At 44.0% G+C, this 17833-nt stretch overlaps 1 protein-coding gene across 3 annotated transcripts; it reads left to right on the forward strand.

The window, feature by feature from the left end:
• Positions 1 to 889: 889 nt before the first annotated feature.
• MFSD9 (major facilitator superfamily domain containing 9) lies at positions 890 to 16991 on the forward strand. 3 transcript variants are annotated; one of them, XR_011997961.1, is made up of 7 exons: positions 890 to 1084; positions 5403 to 5490; positions 6684 to 6727; positions 6851 to 6980; positions 9921 to 10130; positions 13258 to 14198; positions 16316 to 16460. XR_011997961.1 is itself a non-coding variant. In XM_072742416.1 (6 exons), the coding sequence occupies exons 1-6, from the start codon at positions 980 to 982 to the stop codon at positions 14046 to 14048; spliced, it is 1368 nt and encodes a 455-aa protein (XP_072598517.1). In that variant the 5' UTR covers positions 890 to 979; the 3' UTR covers positions 14049 to 16991. The 3 variants fall into 3 exon arrangements, 2 of the variants coding, with proteins under 2 accessions (XP_072598517.1, XP_072598518.1); XM_072742416.1 differs by having other exon boundaries at positions 13258 to 16991; XM_072742417.1 differs by having other exon boundaries at positions 9978 to 10130; positions 13258 to 16991.
• The last annotated feature ends 842 nt before the right edge of the window (positions 16992 to 17833 follow it).

Raw genomic sequence — 17833 nt, forward strand, 5'->3', positions numbered from 1 at the left:
TCAGACTCTTGATACCAGAGCTTGAAAAGAGTAAGTGCTGAAATAAGTTCCTGAATAAAAGAGGGCTAGTAACCATAGTTAGTATTTAAGTGCTTACCATGTGTCAGTCATTGTGTTAAGTGATGGATACACACCATTTTGGTCTCACGCTCTGCTTCCTTCCTTTCATTGCACTGAGAGTAAGGCCTTAAAGCTCTACCAGGGTCTTTAAGGTCCTGAATGACCCCGCCTCCTGCCTCTCTCTCATCAGTTAGTTCATAAAGCTTCAGCCACAGACGCGTCCTCGATCTCCTCGGCCCACTTGTCCCCTCTTCCATGCTGCCTACGGACGCCAGCTAACTCCTTAGTCCCCACCCGGAGACCGTGCCCTCTACCGTTTGTCACCGTAGTATCTTATTCACCGTGTTCTTCCTCCTCTCCTCTTGTACATTACACGCTTATGAACTAAAGGACTTATCACGTTGATTTCGTGAGTGCCTGCTACTGTGAGTCCCGGGAACCGGAACCTCTCGGGCTCAGGATGCATTTGCAGGATGCTCACAGCGCTCTGAGGTTTCTGCAACAGGCAGACCCAAGTCTGAAGGGGTCGCGGGCACCCACTCCAGGTCACTCAGGGTCAACGACGGTCTACGTCTGTGGTCGCCGCGGGCCCCACATTCGATGGGGAAGCTCAGCAGTTCCCTCCCGCCCTCCAATACCAGAGGCCGTCTCCGCTCCGAGGAAAAGGGGAGGATCACCTTCCCACACCGGTCCGCGCCCGCCGCCCCGGGCCGTCGGGCCGCCGCCCCGCCCCCGCGCGCCCCTCCGCGCAGGCGCACACAGCTCACTTCCGCTCGGGGCGGGGCCGGCGCGCTCACTTCCGCTCGGGGCGGGGCCGGCGCGCGAGGGGGGAGGTCCCGGCAGCGGCCGCGGGGAGCCGCGCCCCCAGCCCCGCGGCTGGGAGTCGGGGGTTCGCGGCGGCCTGGCCCCGGCGGCCCAGATGCCGAGGCAGGAGTCGGGGGCCGGGGCTGAGGCGCGGGCAGGCGGCCCCGGTGCCGTCGGAGCCCGCCGCTTCCTGCTGTGTCTTTACCTGGTGGGCTTCTTGGTGAGTGCTGGGGCTGGGGCTGCAGGGCGACGGCGTCTTCCATCTGGAGCCCGGAACCCGATGAGACGTGTTGGGGTTTTTTTTGTTTTGTTTTGTTTTGTTTTGTTTTTCCTGAAGCCCGGGTGGATGTAAACCTCAGCCAGGGCTGAGAACCTGCGATCCACCTGGTGATGCCTTCTTAACCTTTAAGCCGCTTTTTGCCCCCAAATCCCTTTCACCGTGCACCAGGCCACATTGCTGTATTGCCCCTCGCGGGCCCGGCCCGCAGCTCCTCTGCCCGCGCTGCCCTTTAAGAGCCCCCTGCACCAGCCTGTCCTGTGACTGAGCCCGGCTCGAGGGTGACCCCAGGCGTTCGATCCTGGGAACCGTACAGAGCACGCAGGTGGACGGCAGGGCTCCTGGGCAGGTTTGGGGAGCCCTGGCTCTTGGGCTGTCTGTAGGTGTGGTCGGAATACACAGGCCAGTCAGTGTTGATGACCCCGCTCGGGCAGACTTAGGCACATTTCATTAGGGTTCCTGGTAGGCTAGAATGTTTAAAAATGCAAACCACAGTGACTTAGACACATCTGCCTTTCAACAAACTGTTTTGGAAAAGGCAGACTTTTTTTTTTTTTCATGATTTGTCGGGGGGGGGGGGTTTAGTTCAGTAAGAACAGTTATTATGAATTTCCCACCTAGAATGGAAAGCTTAAAAAGATGAGTGTGAGATAGGGGAAGTCATCCCTACCTCCCTCCATTTATTATTCATAGAATTTCTGAAAACCTTAATGTAATGGAGTCTGTGGAGCTCCATTCACTGAAATACACAGTCCCTGCCAGAAAGAACTTAAAATATTACTAGGAAGCTTGTGTTGGTAGTTCATGAGCCTATGCAGGAACCCTAGATCCAACTCCTTACTCCTCTCCTTCAAAGTCTAGACCCGGTTCAGTTGCCCTGGTTGCAAGCTGGTCCAGGTTAGGAGAGAACTGGGACAAGGACCCAGTAGGATTTCTTCTTTGTGGAGACTAAGACTATATCTTGAGGACAAAAGGGACTGGTCAGGTTAAGTGTCACTGGGCAAAGACTGCCCCCTGAGGCTTTGAATAGTTCCCAAAGGCACTAGGTCCTGGCAAAGAGGAGTTGATATTTTCTGCCCAGATGCAGGTGAAGACCACTACTCCCCAGTATGTTAGCCTCACTGGAGTTTGCATACTGATCCATGCTCAGCTAGGAGAGAAGCAGAGAGGCAGTCTCCCAATGCAAGGTGTTCATCAGTCTGCGAAGGTTTGATGTTGAGCTATAATTGTTAAGACAATGATGAAAGCATTTTCCAAATCCCTGTAAACACAGCACCATGAGGCACTCAGGAAGGCAGCACCTCACACAGAATCTCTGCCTGCAGTTAACCTTGCCTACCCTACCCCCAGGCCCAGTGCTTCCAGTTCAGAGCCTGGCATTCCTTAATCTTAGTTCAGTCTCAGGGTGTAGATACACCTCTTCCACCTTTCATTCCAGTCACCCACAATTCAAAACTATTGATTGTGAGTGGTTCTTGAAATCCCAGAAGGGAGCTGACTGCCATCCACCCTCTGGGAGGGTCTGGGACTGGCTATATGCTACTGCTCCCCTCTCTCAGACAGTGCTACTTGTCTGGTTCTGCCAGATGAAAAGAAGGTGGGCCCTCACCTGGAAAGTCCAAATTGGAGTTCAGAGAAACTAACATGACCTAAAATTCAAAATAGTTTGAATGTTTTCAATAAATTCACAGATCATTCACTGTAAGTTGGCCTTCTGATATAGATTTGACTATACAGAGCTTCTCATACGTTGTCTAGGTGCTGTGCACACAGCAAGTCTAATTTAGCAAGCCCGATGTAAGATTTTAATAATTTGTGCAAGACAGTTATTAGGTCTCTAATATGTTCAGGGAAAAATGTAAGATTTCCCAAAAGTTTAAGAGAGTAGGGTTGTTTTTTTTTAATGGAAAATGTTGTAAGCTTTATTAAAATATGTGTGTGCAGCTTTGGATATTCTTGAAGGATCTAATGGCTCTTTGTTAGGTAACATCTAAGGAATATTATGCGTAACTTAGTTATTACTTTAAATACATTTAGAGATGTGAAGACCCCTAAGACTTTTGGGAAAATGGTTTTGGATTAATAAGAGAGGAAGGGAACAAGATTAAAGAAGTCATTTACCAAAGTATTCTGTTTTTAATTCTCATCTGGGCTTCTAGGTTTTAATTTGTTTAAGAAGGAAGATGAAGATGGCCCTCTAGGCCCTTTTTGGTTAACATTGTAAGATGGTGCTAAAATCTATTATTTCAATCCCTTCTTTCCTCCAGACACATGGTAAGATTTGTATTTTATTTCATCAGCTGTAGTCAGGACTCTTACTCATTTTTATGGAGGCAGTTTCTAATCAAGAAATAATTGGGTTCCTATCCTGAAAAAGATCCTAAAACTTTTTAGTGTATTCACCAATTTTCGTTGAGAGATGTCAGTGTTCCATGAAAGGTTTAAGGGGTCCTCTCTCACCTGATTTCCTTTTTTAAACAGCTACAAGCACATGACCAGTTGCCACATTCAAAGTGCTTTCAAAGCCAGTGGTTTTGAAGAGGCTGTGGATTCACAGGAAGAGAGGAGTTGCCTTTTATAGTAAAGGGGAAGAGAATTTTAGAACACAACTTCCTGAAAGAAGTAGCACCCGCACCCTTGGAAATAGATAATTTTTTTTTCAGGCTATAAAGTGTTAAAATAATACTGATCTGCAGTTATTACTTATGAGTCTGTTTTCTTATTACCTTCCATAAATATCAGCCTCCTTAATTATTTCTCTCTTATCTTTTATGGAGAATAACCTTTTGAATGTTACATGACAAGTGGTACTGGGAATTTTTTGGAAAAAAAATCTTTTTGGACAATTATGATTCCTTTTCTGAAAGATCCAGAAAATTCAGTAGGTAACTGATGTATTTTGGGTCTTTTAAGTATCATACATCAGCAAGTTGATGAAACAAAGCGGACAGCAAAGCCCAAAAGACATTGGCTTAGACCCAAAAGAAATTTAAAGTCCTTAAAATCAATATAATAAACTGTAGTTCTAAAATCCTTAAAATCAATATAATAAGCTGTAGTTCTAATAATATAAATTTATGAGCTATTTAAGGACACTGGATAGTAAATACATGGCCATCAAAGATGTAACCATGGAAAGGGGCCACTGAAAAGTGCATAGAGGTTCGTGTTTCTAAAATTAGGTGAATGTACAGCACCAAGAAAAGGGGCAAGCAGATTAATTGTGGTCCCAAAGAAAAAATATTTTTTGTGCATTTCTTTCTTTCTGTTTAACCAGGATTATTAAAAAAAAAAAAAAAAAAGGAATTCCAGTTGAATATAAAGAAAATTGTGTGTGCACTGTGTTTTCCTTCTTCTAAAGCATTTAATGCAAGTAACCAAGTGAAGTAGGAATAAGAACAAAACTTAAAGGAAAAATTCATTCTTTCTGTCAACTCAGAATACCTAGCAAAAAGGATCAGTACTTATCCCCAGGACTGAAGAAAAAAGAAAATATGTTTGAACTTCTGTTGTGTGTTAGACCTTTCACAGCCATTACATCTCTTAATGTACATCATATTTCTACCAGACGGGTGTTACTATCCCCATTCTTTACAGATGACAGCGCTGATGCTTGGTGACATTAAATAGCTTTGCAAGCACACATGTTTAGTAAGTAATAGAGCTGGAACTTAGAACTGTCTTTCTGACCCCAAATCCCATGCACTTTCATTGACTTAGTTGCAGAACGTTGGCTTTCCCCACTGCCCCATCCTTCTCTCTCCTTCCTGCTTTGCTGAGACTTTCTTTTCAGATAGTACTTGATTAGGCTATAAACCACCTTTTAGTCACGTTCCCTGATTCCAGGACGACATTCATATTATGAAACAAGTGCTGCTTTGCCAAGAAATATGCATTATCCCTGCCTCCTTTCCCCCTTCATTACACAGAAACACCTTTTGGTTTTTCTATTTGATTCACTTCTATAGCACGTCCTCCTTGAATATTAAGGATCAGTTAAAGGAAGCTAAGATTGAAATGATTCTAGGTCAGGGTGATCAGGCCTTTATAGGTAGCAACCATTATAAAACAATTGTATTTTGTTTCTCTGATAACTTTAACCTAATGGGTATAGCATACTATAGGATGCAATTATGATTTCTTATTTGCTCAAAATTTAGATACTGGTTTTATTTTTTTAATCAGTCTTATTAGCATTACTACTTTAGGAACACCTAAGCATCAGTTTCTAATTTGTATTAATCAATGTTTTGTTGTTTAGGATTTGTTTGGTGTCAGCATGGTCGTCCCTTTATTGAGCCTTCATGTCAAGTCTCTTGGAGCAAGTCCAACAGTTGCTGGAATAGTAGGTAAGTGGCTAATTTTGCACATTTTTAGAGCACCGAATTTTCAATCTTCTGGACTAAGCACCTAAAAACAAATGAGTCTTATAGCTGAATATTACCCAAAGGTAAACTGAAAGTGGAATAAAAGAAATTTTTAGAATATTTCAAAATGTTACCCTGGAGCGAATGTAATTCACCTTTCCTAGACTACCTTTGTTCAGAGACGTTTTGAGGGTTAGCATCATTCCCTTTCCCCCACCACCAATCATATTACAGTTACTTACTGAGCCTCTCCAAGGAGTTGGCTGTGTATGTTAAAGGCTAGGTGCAGACTTCAGCCTGCAGGAACCAGAAACGTAAGCCACAGAAATCAAGTCCTGTTGCAAAGGGACTTCGAGTGAGCCTTGACAAATTGGTTGCAAGCTTCCTGCACCACCACCAGGGTGTCTTGGATGGATGATAGGGTTTCTCTACCTGTGCAGCATAAAAATTCCATCTGAAAGTCACTATTTACCAAAGAGACAGGACACAGCAGAGCTTAGGATTGTGCTAATTAACAAGAAATTGTTAAGACTAACAACTGATTATTCACAAGCTGGATAAGCAAATGTTTGGGGATAGTTGTATACACCGTATTTGGTAAGTCCTCCATGCCATGATTTGTGTGTCCCATGGAAAGTAGAGTTACACTGGCCCACACAGCAGCATGAAGGTTTTTATGAAGAGCAGAAGGGACATGTGATTTGATGTAGTGGAGGCAAAAATACTCTGTAAAACTTTGTCAGGTCTTTATGAAACTAAAGCATTTCATAAAACTGGAATGTTAGAGGCATAAAAGATAATACAAAAATTTTAAGACTTAGTAGAACTGTTAGAATATTTGAATTTCTACTCCCCTGAGTCCTCTCTGTTGTGTCTTCTCAATTGAGGGACCACACCCTCATAAAGTGGGAGAGATCCTCTCGGACAGAGTGGGCAGCCCTTGCCTTAAGTCTCTCTTCTGCTTCCTTCAATTTTATTTTGAAGGTCTTCTAATAAAAATTGTATTGCTTTACTCTTCCAACTGAAAAAAAGTTGAGGGGGGGATATCATTTTTAAAAATGGTCTCTATTTCCCCCTAATGTTTTCCTGTTAATTTCTGTACAATTGTTACCAAGTTAATCCATTTTTGTGGTGGGTCCTGCTGATTTTCTTGATGTTACTGATGTTTTTTGTAGGCTCCTCCTATGGCATTTTGCAGCTCTTTTCCAGCACATTGGTGGTAAGTCGTCTCCCATCTGGCAATACATCTTGGTAACATCTGGGGGGGATTACTCTGGTGGAGATGGTGGTGGTTGTTAAAGGTGGTGAATCGAGGACTTTCTGTGTTCCTTGCTTTCCTCAGGGCTGCTGGAGTGATGTGGTTGGAAGACGATCTTCCTTGCTGGTGTGCATTCTGTTCAGTGCCCTGGGTTATCTGATTCTTGGAGCATCCACCAATGTGTTCCTGTTTGCCCTTGCTAGAATCCCTGTGGGTAAGTTCTTGCCCTTTTCATTCAAAATAAATCAATTATATGTAAATGTATAAAGAGAGACAGTCTTACTTGTCAGTGCCTTCTTTTTTTCTTTTTTTGAGATTTTATTTATTTTAGAGAGGGATAACAGGTGTGAGCTTGGGGAGGAGCAGAGGGAGAGGGAGATAATTTCCAGCAGACTCCATGCTGAGCACAGAGCCTGACTTGGGGCTTGATCCCAGGACCCTGAGGCCATGACCTGAGCTGAAGCCAGGAGTCAGATGCTTAACCAACTGAGCCACCCAGGCACCTCTGTTGGTGCCTTCTTGATAAGAGGTTATATAAAGAGAGAATAATGGCAAGAGCAATTATAACTGGAACACCAGCTGCTGCTGTAGATGGAGCACTTAGTATCAGTCAGGCTCTGCTCACTTGTGTGGAGCTACAGAGCTACATGACAGGGCCCAGGGCCTGGAGCCCTCACTGTCAGTGTGAATCATTATGCTGCTGTGTAGACCTGTCTCCTTCCCATTGATCTCTCTACATTCAATCAGTAAGAATTTGTTAAATGTCTTTGGCCAAAAAAAAAAAAAAAAAAAAATGTCTTTGGCCAGCACTATGTTTACTATTCTCTCCCTTGTCAAGTGTACAGTTTTAAAACTGGGCTTCCTGACTTCACGTTGAAATTTCCCACTGTAGCTCTCCTGCAGCCTTCTGTAACTCTAGCTGTTGCTTGAGGGAGATACTAGGATGACGATGTAGTGACTTATGGGTCAGTTTCTCTTTCCAAACTGATCTTGAATGTTTCTGGCATTTTCAAAATAGCTTTTATTTTGTCCATTCTTTGATACAGTGCTTGTGAGTGCTGTCATACTGTGGCATATAGGCAGTTCCTGTGGAAGCTCTTTATTCTCTCTTTGCCTTTCTTAGCTGTTAGAGCCCTGGAGTTTCAGTGTTTCCTTCTCCCCTTACTCAATAGAGTGGTGACAGACTGCTGCCTTGGTAGACAAGTTTGCAACACTGTACCTCTGCCCATATTAAGCTGCTCATTTTTACCTAATGTCCCAGAGGAACAAAGCATAAAATAAGTCCTTTTCATCAACATAGAGTTGATGATCAGCTTATTTGGGATTTTCACACCATTTCTATGACATACATACTTACTCTCAAAGTCTTGAGTTCACCCCTCCAAAATTTGTGCTGTGCCTTTCTTTTGACTCAAAAAATATGCTTTAAAATAAATATGAGCAGTATCCTAACTTGCCCCCCTACCACACAAAATCCAACCAAAGGCTGCTCTGTGTGCATCTGAAGTTGAAGTTATTATACATGCTTTGTTTGGGTTGCAATGTATAAATATAATATGGTCCACCATTCAGCAGTAAGGCTGTTCATAATTCTAAAGAAATATATGAGGTTAATAGATCCTGTATACAATAGGTAGAATTTTATAGAGAAGATTAAAATATCTTTATTTAATATGACATGAGCCTGCTTAGAGTAGTGCTGGTTCTATCATATACATCATACTCTTGGCCAACAGGAGAGCTATATATAAAAATTCTTTCTTGCTACAGGAACCTCTACAATGTTTAGTTAGCCCAAGAATATTAGGGAGCCATGGGGAGCTTTGCCAGAGTTGTGCTGTACAATGTCACATGTAGGTTCAGGTCCTTGTATCCTGAAGATGAGCCTGAGGGAGGTTGAAGTACAGGGATTAGACACATAGTTTTCCCCTCCTTTCTCTGTCCCCCAGTCTAACCTCTAAAAGGTAACAGGAAGCTAGTCTGGGTTGCTCACAGGATACCTTCACCTTCCTCCTTCCTTGGGTGTGTAAGGTGAGCCCAACATTGGTATCATTTCAGAAATAATCACAGGATTCCTCTCAGGCCTCTTAGGAATCATCTCACATTTAAGGAAGTAGTTCTAGAGAGAGTCTTTCTGCCTAATTCCAAAAGAGCTTTATAAGTTTGCTTCCCAAAGAGGCTGGTTACAGGCAAATGCCTGCTCTAATATTTAGACACAGTTGGGTATAGAACCCAGGATCAGCATGCAGGCAGAGTGACATACAGAGTGATATTAACTTCACAGAGATCACCGGAAGCCACCATGTTGCATAACCGGTAGAACACTTTAGGCTGACCTACCAGCAGTGCTGATTGAGTTCCTGCCATGCTTTGATCAACACTGTGGGCAACCTATGCTACCAGAACCCATCAGTCTGTATTCAACATATGGGTGTATGGGTGCAGACGAGTCAAGTACATCAGCAGAAGTATGAGGACTATAAGCTGTTCCATACACTTAAATCTCTTATCCCACCTTTCAGTTTGTTTAGTTAACCAATTCACAAACCTCTTGCTAGTAGAAAGGCAGTTGATAGTGTATAGATGACCATGTCATCATATTTTTGTATTTTTACTCACTCCCTATCCTTCTTTCCCTGCCCTGGTGCTCTCTAGCAGTTATCTCCTTTACATACGTGCACACACATGCGCATGTGCATGCACACTCACAAACTCTGTGAAGCATATGTTTGTGTCCATTTTGCTCTCTGTTCCTTGCATTAACTTCAGGGTCAGGGTTAAGGTTAATGCTGGACATATAGTAAGCGTGCAGTGAATGTTTATTCACTGAGCAAATGAAAAAAGAATGATACATCTCTGTGTAGAAGCCACCCATGAATTAATTGCACTTGGGTAACAGAAAACTGGAGATACTGGGATGTCCTGGTACAAGGAGGGAAAGCAGAGGACTCAGGGCGTGGCTACCAGGAATAAGGTGGTCAGCTAGGACTGTGAGGCTAGACCAGGAGTCCAGTCATGGCAGGATGAAACTGCAGACTTTAGAGGTTCAGTGGAGACCAGAACTCTATCAGTGATAGAGATGAAATGCAAGATCACATGCACAATTCTTTTGGTCCAAAAAATGTTACAAAGCATGTTTCTTCTCTCCTTGCAGGTATTTTTAAACATACACTCTCCATTTCAAGGGCTCTGCTTTCTGATCTGGTTTCAGAGAAAGAACGGCCGCTAGTAATCGGACAATTCAATGCAGCATCTAGTGTGGGCTTCATCTTGGGCCCCATGGTTGGTGGATATCTTACTGAGTTAGACGGTGGATTTTATCTGACAGCCTTCATCTGTTGTTGTGTCTTCCTTCTCAATGCTGGTAAGTTGACATTTCATCATAAGAAGACCATTTGGTTTATGCACTCCTACTGACCAACCTACCTATTTTACTTTTATCTCCTTACAATTCATGGTTCCTGAAATTGGCAGACTTTTTGGTGGTGTTGTTCCAGGATAGGTAATACACGTTGCTATGTTAGTTTCAGGTGTACAATACAGTGGTCCAGCAATTCTGTACATCACACAGTGTTTATCCTGATAACTGTATTCTTCATCCCCTTCACCTTAGAATAGGCAGACTTATTTTTCAAAGTTGGACCACCTCCTCCCCTGCTGCAGACCACCTGCCCATATCTCCCCAGCATGCTAAAGCACGTTTGTGTCTCACATGGCATATGGTGGGCTGGCCCTGCTCCTCTCTCTGCCTCCTGTGTGTTCCAGCCAACTGGCTTCCTAGTCAGCCTTACATGTGCCAGGCTTATTCCCACAGATGGGTACTGCAGTTTGCTTTTTCATTTACCTACAACATTCTTCCCACATATCTTTACTGGGTCTTTCTTACCATTCAAGTGTCAAATATTTGCTTCCTTGGAAAGACCTTTCCTGATGATTCTGTTTAAAATGACTGCGTTTTCTTCATAGCACTTCTCAAATTTTACTCTCAATTTGTTTTCTTGCTTATATTCTCTCCGCCTCTCTCCTCCCTATCTCTCCACACCTACCATTAGAAAGTAAATGCCATAAGAGTAGAGATTTGCTCACTGTTGTCACTCCTGCCCAGAACTGGCCAGGCATAAAGCTGATGTTCAATAATATCTGATGAATAGAAGGATACATACTGGACTATGAGCAGGGCCAGTTGCCTAAAGCAAAGAGGATGAATTTGCCCAGAGACTGGTACCTGGCTGACCCTTAGATAAGCAACTTTATAAACAAGAGGATTGGTTCATGTTACTCGGTTTTCCTTAAATTTAATGAGAGTCTACTCTACTTCATCTTTTTCAGTCTTTGTATTCAAGGCTCCAGGGTGAATGATGGATTCCATGTTGAGCTAGGATATCACACTCAGGAAGCAGAGTTCAGGAGTTCAGTGTCAATCCTCAATAGGAATACTTTATGATTTCCTACCAGAAGTTTAACCTGTGACCTCAACCAGGAGGTGAGGTCTAATGGATTAGTGTAAATCTAGATAAAATACTTGAAGCACATGACCAGCTGGTATGGCCAGGTACCTTCCCCCGTGAAGGAATGTGATGAATGTGATAGTTCTCAAAGTCAGAAGTCAGTGTATAAACGAAGACTATGATGATGGAGTTCTGTTCTGGATTCTCCTGCAATGATGCTGCTTAGTATCATGCCCTAACCTAAGCCTGTGAATGGATCTGGGTCAGTCAGGGATAGTTCAGCTGCAAGTGTTCTCAACCACAATAGCTAAAAATAGTAATAGGGATTTCTTGTGCATTCTTAAGAAATGTGGAGGTCAGCAGGCCAAGCTGACGCAGGCAATAGCAGAGGCAGGCCAGCAGACATGTCTCACGCCGGGGTTTGGCCTTCCAGTGCAATGAACACAGTATATTGCATTTTTTTCCCTTAAATGCCTTCAACTGTTTTCCCCAACCCCTTTTCCACCTTTAGCTTCTTAGATCCTCACTCTGATCATCCACTTTGCTTGGGAAAGGACTTTTATATCTTTTTTGTCCATGATTTCTGTTTTCCTGGTTAAAAACTCAGACTCTGTAGTCTGGCAGACATGGATTCAGATCCTGCTGTGCCACTCTTTAGCGTGGGCTTTGGGCAAGTTGCCTCAGTCTCCTCATCCATAAAACGGGGCAACAACACTCCCAGGCTTACTAGGATGGGAGTTGGAGATCGTACATGTGAGTTCACCCCACTGCGTTAAGTACGCTGAGTTCTCACTAAACATCAGTTGCTGTCATCACTATCATTTTTATTATTTTAATTATACTCTTCCTCTCAGTCCACCAGCGAGTCCTTTTACATTTTTATTGAGATTCTGTAAAGCGTCCAGAGGCACTTTTAAAGATGATAAGGAAAAAAAAAAAATAAAGATGATAAGAGGTAGAAAGTTGAGGCCTGCATTCTCGTGTAGTTAGTTTTCTGTCACAAATTAGTCCCTGGCGAATCATCTGCCTGTACTGTGGAGAAACAACATACACAGATATGGTTGCTGAAAACAGCATAAAGCAGTCTGAATGGCCCCTGGTCTAAGTTGAATATAAGTGTGGAAGGACTAAAAATCCAGCAGGATGAGTTTGGAAGAGATGTCCTAGAATGGCAAGCTGGAATTCGGTTTGAAGAAATTTGGGGGCATGGACTGGCAGTAGGTCATTCTACTTGGATGGCATGGGATAAATAAAACGACCAAGGCAGGAATGTGTCAGTCCCAAGGGTGGAGATGGGATTATCTGAATAGGAATTGAGCTGCTCTGTAAGGTCATGCATCATGGTCCATGAGAATGGCACCCCCGGAGATTATGAGTTGTGACTTGCAAAAGTACATGGTGGCCCTGACCAGGGGCAGTTCCAAGCAGGTGGTTCCTGAAGGTCAGTAGTGTGCAGCTGCCCCTCTCTTCTCCACAAGGCAAGGGTGGGTGTTTACAGCACCCTGTGCTTCCCCTAACGTAGCACTTACCCTATAATCCAATTGCTGTGTTTTACTTGTCCAAATCCCTTTTTCGAGTTAAATTCTTTGAGGGCAGAGATTTTTATAGGCCTTGTCTTATTGGTTAATATAGTCCTATTTAGGAAGCATAAATATTAAGTGTTCGGAATGAAGTACAAGTGGTGAATGGATGGTTTGGTGGATGGATGGGTAGGCAAATGGTGGATCGCAGAGAATTAGAAAGCATGAGAATTTCAATATTAAATGATATAGGAAACCATCATGGGCTCATGAGCAGAGAAAAAAGTGAACATTTTGTAGGTGTAGATTTTTTTTTTTTTGAGGCGAATAGCAGAGTTCTATCAAAAATGGAGTAGAAGTGGCTGTGGGAATAAACACTGGATTCGAAAACACAGATTAGTAAACGGACTAATACAAAAATACAGAATCGTAATCGCATGCAAATAACTGCTCATCCCCCGCGGGGGCACCGTGGGATTCAGGGCACGCAGCCTGCCTTGACCGGTCCTCTGCTATCTTCCAGGTCTTGTTTGGCTGTTTCCCTGGCGTGAAGCAAAGCTCTCCGGGACGGAGCAAGGCCGGCCGGCCGGTGACAACCCTGCACCCTGGGGGAGGACGGACCCTCCCGAGCAGCAGACAGCCACCCTGCGCCGGAGCACCGCCAGCACCAGGCCTGCCGGGCCGCCCTGGGCGGAGGTCGCGTCCACCCTGCGCGACATGAAGAGCCTGATATTTTCCGAAATGTGGGACATCTTCGCGGTGCGCTTGCTGATGGCCGTGGCGGTGATGCTCTACTACAGTAACTTCGTGCTGGCCCTGGAGGAGCGCTTCGGGGTGCGGCCGCGGGCGGCGGGCTGCCTCATCAGCTACAGCAGCGCCCTGGGCGCCCTGGGCGGCCTGGCGCTGGGCCCGCTCCTGCGGCTGTACGGGCACGACGGGCGCGCCGTCCTGCTGCGCTCGAGCGCGCTCACCTGCCTGCTGCTGCTGCTGCACGCCGCCGCCCGCTCGGCCGCCCTGGCCGCGCTCTGCACCTCGCTGCTGGCCGTCTCCACGGCCGTGGGCAGGACCTGCGTCACCGACCTGCAGCTGGCCGCCGGCGGGGCAAGGGCCGGCGGCACGGTCATCGGCGTGGGGCAGTCGGTGACGGCCGTGGGCCGGATCGTCGCCCCGCTCCTCTCGGGGCTCGCGCAGGAGGTGAGCCCGTGCGGGCCCCCCAGCCTCGGGGCCGCCCTGGCCCTGGTGGCCATTTTCCTGATGTCTCTGAACAGAGCCCGCCACCGTGGCGGCGGGAGGGACAAATTAAAAAGTGAGTAGAATGGAACCGGATGGAGGAAGCCAACTCGGAGGACGTGAGGAAGGGACAGAGGCCAGGACGGATGGTCTCCCAGCAGATGTGCTCGGTTCATAGACACCAAGGTCCAGCCTGCGGGCACATCAGAAGTCAGAGCCTTGTCAAAGGAGAAGGTATTAAACATTATTTAGAAGTCTCCTCTTTGAACGTGGCCAGTGGGGTTCAGGTTTTCCAGGGGGAAATGCTAGCAGCTTCAGGACAGGAAGATGTGCTGGGATAACCCATGATAGGCTCCCCTGCTAAGTAAAAAAGAGGGTAACCCATTAATAAAATGATCTGCTGAGACATGGGTTTCATGTCAAGTTGCATAAGCTAAGAGGGCAGTTTTCTGCTATCAGAATCCTAGAGATTGAATAAGCCACTATATTGAAACGAGCTTGTCACTTTCTCAAGTTATAACAAGGTTCCCCCTGGTGAGCTGGGGGAAAATCAGATGGCCGGCCTCACCCCCAGATACTGATTCTGCGGGCCTAGGGGAGGCCAAGGAACCTGTGTTTAATAAGCAACACTTGCACTTTCTCAAGGAGACAGAAAAAGGATCATTCAGAGACGCTGGTTTTGATTAAAGTCAAAGCCAGAGACTTGTTTGTGTTTATGAATAGCTAACTCAGTTTGAACTATTAAAATTATGTGATTGCAGTGTATTACACCTTCTCCCCAGCTCCTGGCAGTCATGCTCCATAATAGGAGAAACAGGTTCATGGGGCCTCTACCCTGTGTCCACAGCTTTGGAGGCCCCATGCTCTTCCAGGAGCTGAGGTTGTCAGTGTGGCCAGTTCTCCCTGGATATCAGGCCTGAACTGCTTCCAGAAGCCCATGCTCTGTTGGGCTGCATTGATTAAATGGTGGTAGAGCCCAGTGGAAAAGACAGAGCACAGGAATGCCTTTAGGATGAACATCTCATGCAGTGTAAGAGAGTGAAGTCTCATCAGAGGGACTAATCTACAGTGTCTTAGGGTGAAGGTCATTTTCTTTCTCTCATTTTCATATCACACCTGAGAATGAAAGAGCGACACTGATCTACAGGGAAATGTTTCGATTTGCCTTTTTCTAGGCCTCAACAGTCATTCCAAAAGTAGCATCCCAGGGTCCAGCTGAGAGGCCCAGAGTGAAGTCTAGCACAAACTCACAAGGAAGCATTTGTAAGGCTCTTGCTACTTAGATGATGTCACCTATTGATAATTATTTTGAAGCCCCCTCGCTTTTCCTCCTGTGAATTATCAGAGTTCACATTCCTTTCATTCTTTTTGATTGGTCCACTAGAAAATCATTCCTGTTTTCAACCTAACACATGTATAATTGTAAGTGTATTGTATGTAAAGCAGGAAAAAAATGTTTTCTCTAGTTTTAGAAGTTGTGTGTGGGATAAACCCAAGTATTTATGATAAAGAATTAATCGGATGTTTGAAGATTGTCCTTTCTCCTGTCCAGCTACAAGGAAAATATTAACCTTTTATTAAGTGCCATAATTGTGAACTTTTATGCAAGCAACAAGTCCTTTTGAAGAAACCAAAATATAATGTAAAATGGCATGACCCTTAAGGAGCACATTAAATCATCATAGAGGTTAGATAGGACAAGAAGTAATCATGGGTTTATTCAATGAAATAGAATCTCTCTGAAGATTATATCTTTTCTCTGCACTCAGAAGTAGACAAGTTTCTTAGACATTCCTTAATATAGTCATTATTAAATTTTTCAAATCATAGCACTTTATTTTTGAAGTTAAATAAAGCCTATAAATTTATTAGGGCTTTACAGTTAATCAGATACATGGAAATACTGAAAACCAGGGTTAATTTTAGTATAGAGAGTAGAGAAACATTTTGATTATTCTCCACACTCATGTGGCTTTTTAAAAAAATAAATATTATACAGGCATACCTCGTTTTATTGCACTTCATCTTATTATGCATCACAGATACTGTGTTTTTTACCAAAGGTTCATAGCAACCCTGTGTCAAGGGGTTTATCGGCACCATTTTTTCCACCAGCATTTGCTCACTTTGTGTCTCTATGTCACATTTTGGTAATTGTCACAATATTTCAAACTTTTTCATTATATTTGGTATTGTTATATGTGATCAGTGATCTTTGACATTACTATAATTGTTTTGGGGCATCGTGAACCGTACCCATATAAGATAGTGAATTTAATCGTTAAATGTATGTGTTCCGACTGGCTGGTCACCCGTCTCTTGCCCTCTTCTTGGTCTTCCCATTTCTTCAGATGCTACAATATTGAAGGCAGGCCAGTTAACAACCCTATAGTGGCCCCTAAGTGTTCAAGTGAAAGGAAGTGTCAGTTGACGTGGAAAACTTCATTGCCGTCTGATTTTTTAAAATTGCCACAGCCACCCCAACCTTGAACACGCACCACCCTGATCAACACTGAGAAAAGACCCTCCACCAGCAAAAAGATTGCCACCTGCTGAAAGGTCAGTTGATGGTTGGCATTTTTTAGCAATAAAGTCTTTTTCATTAGGTATGTACATTGTTTTTTAGACATAATGCTACTGTAAATAGACTCCAGTATAGTATAAACATAATTTTTATGTATGCTGGAAAACCAAAAAATTTATTTGACTCACGTTATTGCAATATTTACTTTATCGCGGTGGTCTAGAACCAGCCCACAATATCTCTGATGTATGCCTGTAGTTCCCTTTAAAAAGTCTGATGTGTGGATATTTAAAAGTGAGTTCCAGAACCAACATTGTCCACATTCCCTGGAGCTTGTTAAACATGCAGACATTCACACCCCACATAGACCTGCTGAGAACCATTCTCACAAGATATCCAGATACTTTTTATGCACAGTAAACTTTGAAAACCACTGGTCTATAGACAGTATTTGTATAATTGATGGAATATTATCTCAGGGAAATTAAATCTGCTCAACTAAAGTTTGTGTTGTTCTGTTTTTGAGTTCTTGGGAAGCTTCTGTAATAATTTCCTAAGTATTTAGGTTGAGCCACATGGAATTGCTATTTTTCGAAGTCAAAATTACCTGCAGTTTCACATGGTTCAACTTAATATATATATATATATATATATATATATATTTTAAGAATTTTATTTTATTTTATTTATGATAGTAACAGAGAGAGAGAGAGAGGCAGAGACACAGGCAGAGGGAGGAGAAGCAGGCTCCATGCACCGGGAGCCCGACGTGGGATTCGATCCCGGGTCTCCAGGATCGCGCCCTGGGCCAAAGGCAGGCGCCAAACCGCTGCGCCACCCAGGGATCCCGAACTTAATATATTTTTTTAAAAGATTTTACTTATTTATTCATGAGAGACACAGAGAGAAGCAGAGACATAGGCAGAGGGAGAATTGGGCTCCTCGCAGGGAGCCCGATGTAGGACTTGATCCCCAGACCTGGGATTATGCCCTGAGCCGAAGGCAGACGCTCAACTGCTGAGCCACCCGGGTGCCCTGAGAGGTAGATTTTTAGAACCGACTTTGTTACTACCTCAGTGTTAAGAGAAATGGATTTTTTTTTTTTGCCTTTTTTAAAAGGTGTCTCTGGTTCAACTTAATATTATATGGAATCTTATTTTAGGGGCATTGAACTTGACTGAGAAGTTTATGAAGGATATGGCACTCTTTCAGCATTATGCTAGCCACAATTGGTAAGTTCTGTGAATCAGCCTCAGGGTTTGGGGTTCTAGAAGACTTTGGCCTTCTCCACAGAGGGAAGGTATACCTCTGCCCTCATGTCCAGCAGATGAGCAAAAGTCAGAAT

This window comes from Vulpes vulpes, chromosome 16, assembly GCF_048418805.1.
Source record: "Vulpes vulpes isolate BD-2025 chromosome 16, VulVul3, whole genome shotgun sequence".
Lineage (NCBI taxonomy): Eukaryota > Metazoa > Chordata > Mammalia > Carnivora > Canidae > Vulpes > Vulpes vulpes.